Here is a 4,156-nt window from a genome sequence, read left to right on the forward strand (position 1 = left end):
CTTTATTTTTAATTTTCTATAAATTTATATTTAATGTCTTGTTCAAAAATTAATATACATGCTATTTACATTCAATTTCTAAGTCTTGCTAAAATGACATCAATTCAATTGAAAATGATAAAAAAATCTATAATTTTATAAAGTAACAAATATTAATATAAAAATATTTTGGTATTTTTATAATTTTATATAAACCTTAATTTCTAAAGTTCAAAGTCCTCATTTAATTTTTATATATTTCTTACATGCTGTGGGTGTGCTAATCCTTAATATGATTTTCTCGTACTTTAATTTGCCATGGAGGATTATTTTCTTTGTATTGCTATACAAATATATCCAAGAAAAATGCGGGGAAAAAAACGTACTAGTTCATTTGAACAAAGGGAAAAGAAGCTAATTAGAGTTTTAAGTCCAAAGAGACTCCCTCTTGAGAGCCGATGGATCTTGGATTACATTGCTGGAAGAAGAAGAAGAAGCGAAGTTGAGGTATTGGGATATGTTATCCAAGTTATTAGTGGCTGCAAGGAAGGACTTGTCATCTTGTTGCATTTGAGTTGGCATAGGCATTGGCAAGGCCGATTCCTGTTGCATCCGAATGCAAAGCATCTCCGTCTGAGCCACCGCCAGCTGCATTTGCAACTGTGATACTTGATTTTCAAGGTAGGATATGGCTCCCACGCATCCATATACAGGGTCCCTCACTCTTGCATTTGCTTCATAAACTAAGCTACTTACAGCATCCGCTCTCTGCTGAACCGGCAGCTCCTGCATGTAAGTCAGATTTGCAACAACATATACATTGTATAATTCAACCAAACCAAAACAAAAGACTTAACACTTTTGGAACTACATATACCAAGCATGCATTTCTAAGTAAATGATAATATATAGCGGAGGAATTTAGAAAGAAACCTGCAACATTTTGCTGACATTGCTAGCACCAAAGACTCTGTGAACAATAGCAAACTTGTGAGGGTCATCAGAAGGAAAGTAAGGAGCAAAGATGCAATCCTTTGCGCAGCGACGCCTCAAGAGTTTGCAGGAGGCACATGGTGAAGAACCTCCCATTTTCTCTACCTCTCTGATGATCTCCTGATACTATCCAAAGAAGCGAACTCAATATATGATTCCAAAACAACAAAGCCTAGTGCTGAAAAAATGGTGATTAAAATGGGTATTTATAAAGGCAGGGGGTGAAGACTGGGGATTCATTCCACCTATGTTTCTTGATTAAATTTGGATGGAATTGACTTAGGAGGCCCAAGAATAGTAGATAACTACTGTACAAACACGCTTTAAATGTAAAAAAAAAAAAAATTATGTAAAAATATATTATTAAAAGTGTGTATATAAAAAAAGTTTTTGTTGGACGGGAAAAATTAAAATTATAATAGGTTATGTTCAAATATTATTTTATATAAATTTTTATTCATTTTATATAAAATTACCTTCATAAATCTTAAAAATTCATAAATTGGTTAATGTGAATTGAATAAAATAAAAACTCAAAATTTCAAATTATTTAAAATATAAAATCATTAGTTATCAAAATATAATTTTTTAAAATTTTTTTATAATTAAGGGTGAGAAACGGGACTACTTGAAATTGAATCCAAACTTTCATGCCCACAATATAATATACTCTTTAACAAAGGGTACTGCAAAACGTGTACGAACCCCTTTTAATGGAAAAATCAAATTTATGAAGATTTGGTTCATCCTACATGCATACGTCACTAGTATCCTATATTTTTATATTATACGAACTTGAATATAATTATTGAGAACAAATATATTATACATTAAATGATTATTTCAATAAAAAAATTCTTTTAATTTTGTGAAAATAAAATAAAATAAAAAATAAAATAAAGAACACACAGATTTTTACGTGGAAACCCTTTCAGGAAAAAAAATCACGGGTAGAGGAGAAGAAAATTCATTATGTTGAATCCGAATTATTACAAAAGGAATAGACTATTCTATTTATAGGCTTGTAAAGCCATATTCTAGTAAGACTGAAATACCTTATTCTAATAATATCAAATAGATGGAATTTAATAAGGTTTAAAAAACCTTATTCTAAAATAAAATAAAAGAAGTGTAATTCTATATGGATTCTTCTTTTATTTTATTTTATCATTGTATTTTATTTAAATAAGGATTCGGGTCACTTAATTCTAACAATCTTCACCTTGACACGAATTCTCAATGAAAAAGTTCTTCATCGCGAACTCTCAATGAACAAGTTCTCCGTCTCTTCCATAAAACCCTTTAAGGGTTTAACTTCAACAATGAACACCAACCAAGTCTAAGCAATGCTCAAACTTGGTTATAGGAAGTGACTTAGTCATCATATCTGCAGGATTTTCATGAATACTAATTTTGCTCACAACAATATCACCACGAGCAATAATATCACGAACAAAATGCTACCGAACATCAATGTGTTTTGTTCTCTCATGAAACATTTGATCTTTTGTAAGAAAGATGGCACTCTAACTGTCACAAAATACTGTGCTGATTTGAAGGTCTTCATTGAGTTCATTAAATAATCCCTTCAACCAAATAGCTTTTTTACAAGACTCAGTAATCGTCATGTACTCAGCTTCAGTGGTAGATAAAGCGACTGTAGATTGCAAAGTGATTTTCCAACTAATTGCACAACCTCCGATTGTAAAGACATAACCTGTGAGAGGTCTTCTTCTTTTGTAAGGTCTCCAGCAAAATCAGCATCAACATACCCAATGACTCCATCTCTAGTTCTTCCAAACTGTAAGCAAACATCAGTAGTACCTCGTAAGTATCTTAAAATCTCATCGAATCGCTTTCCGTTGTTCTTTACTAGGATTCGCCATGTATCTCGCTAAGCTGACCGATCGCATATGATAAATCTGGACGTGAACAAACCATAGCATACATGAGAGATCCTACTGCACTAGAGCATGGAACATGTGACATGTACTCAATCTCATCATCTGATTGTGGAGACAAAGCGAATGAAAGTCTGAAATGGGCTACTAATGGAGTACTAACAGGTTTAACACTTTGCATATTGAACCTACAAAGAACTTTCTCAATGTACCTCTTCTGACTTAGGTACAATTTACTTGCTTTTCTATCTCTGAGAATCTCCATACCAAGTATCTTCTTTGCTGGTCCTAAATCTTTCATCTTAAATTCTTCACTTAGTTGGGCTTTAACCTTCCTTATTTCTCCTTTATCTTTTGCTGCTATCAACATGTCATCAACATAAAGAAGTAGATACACAAAAGAATCATCATTGTTTTTCTTAAAGTAAACACAACTATCAAAACTACTTCTTTTAAAATCATGAGAAGTCATAAAGGAATCAAACCTCTTGTACCACTGTCTTGGTGACTGTTTCAAACCATAAAGGGAATTTTTCAACAAGCAAACATAGTCCTCTTTTTCTAAGACTGTAAAACCCTCTGGTTGTTGCATCTAAATATCCTCCTCAAGTTCTCCATGCAAAAATGCAGTTTTTACATCTAATTGCTCAAGCTCCAAATTATGCATAGCCACAATACCAAGCAAAGCTCGAATCAAACTATGCTTAACAACTGGGGAGAACACATCTGTGAAGTCCACTCCTGCAATTTGACTGTAACCCTTTACAACAAGCCTTACTTTATATCTAGGTCCTTCAACTCCTAGAGTCACTTCTTTCTTTTTAAACACTCATTTACAACGAATAGCCTTTTTACCTTTAGGAAGTTTCACAAGATCCCATGTTCTGTTTTTGTAGAGTGATTCCATCTCCTCTTGCATAGCAAACATCCACTTTTCTGAGTCTTCACAGCTAACCGCCTCAAAATAATTAGATGACTCTTGATCTACATCTATATCTTCAGCCACATTTAAAGCATAAGCAACTAGATCAGCCTCGGCATACTTCTTTAGAGGTTTAATTTCTCTTCTAGTTCTGTTTTTGGCGATAAAGTATTGTGGTGAAGAAGTAACTCTATTATCAATTTTTGTACTGGCTTGAGGAGTCGACTCTGTATTAATCTGATGTTCCACCTACTTTTAATTTTCTTTATTGGAAGAGTCTTTAAGAGATAAGTTAGATAGCATAGCAGTTTCATCAAATACAACATCTCTGCTAATCACAACTTTTCTATTTTCAGGACAC

At 33.0% G+C, this 4,156-nt stretch overlaps 1 protein-coding gene across 1 annotated transcript; it reads right to left on the reverse strand.

Moving 5' to 3' along the window:
- Positions 1-254: 254 nt before the first annotated feature.
- LOC108463497 (LOB domain-containing protein 12-like) lies at positions 255-1,236 on the reverse strand. The gene is made up of 2 exons (XM_017763428.2): positions 913-1,236; positions 255-765 (listed from the first exon to the last, which is right to left on the reverse strand). Exons 1-2 carry the CDS (start codon positions 1,066-1,068, stop codon positions 406-408), a joined length of 516 nt encoding a protein of 171 aa, XP_017618917.1. The 5' UTR covers positions 1,069-1,236; the 3' UTR covers positions 255-405.
- Between the last annotated feature and the right edge of the window lie 2,920 nt (positions 1,237-4,156).

This window comes from Gossypium arboreum, chromosome 8 (assembly GCF_025698485.1).
Source record: "Gossypium arboreum isolate Shixiya-1 chromosome 8, ASM2569848v2, whole genome shotgun sequence".
Classification (NCBI taxonomy): Eukaryota; Viridiplantae; Streptophyta; class Magnoliopsida; order Malvales; family Malvaceae; genus Gossypium; species Gossypium arboreum.

Bases quoted from the DNA above. Each gene is read 5' to 3' on its own strand.
- LOC108463497 (XM_017763428.2), bottom strand. From the start codon at position 1,068: ATGGGAGGTTCTTCACCATGTGCCTCCTGCAAACTCTTGAGGCGTCGC. The intron at 766-912 runs GTTTCTTTCTAA...ACTTACATGCAG, and splicing joins ATGTCAGCAAAATGTTGCAG to GAGCTGCCGGTTCAGCAGAG.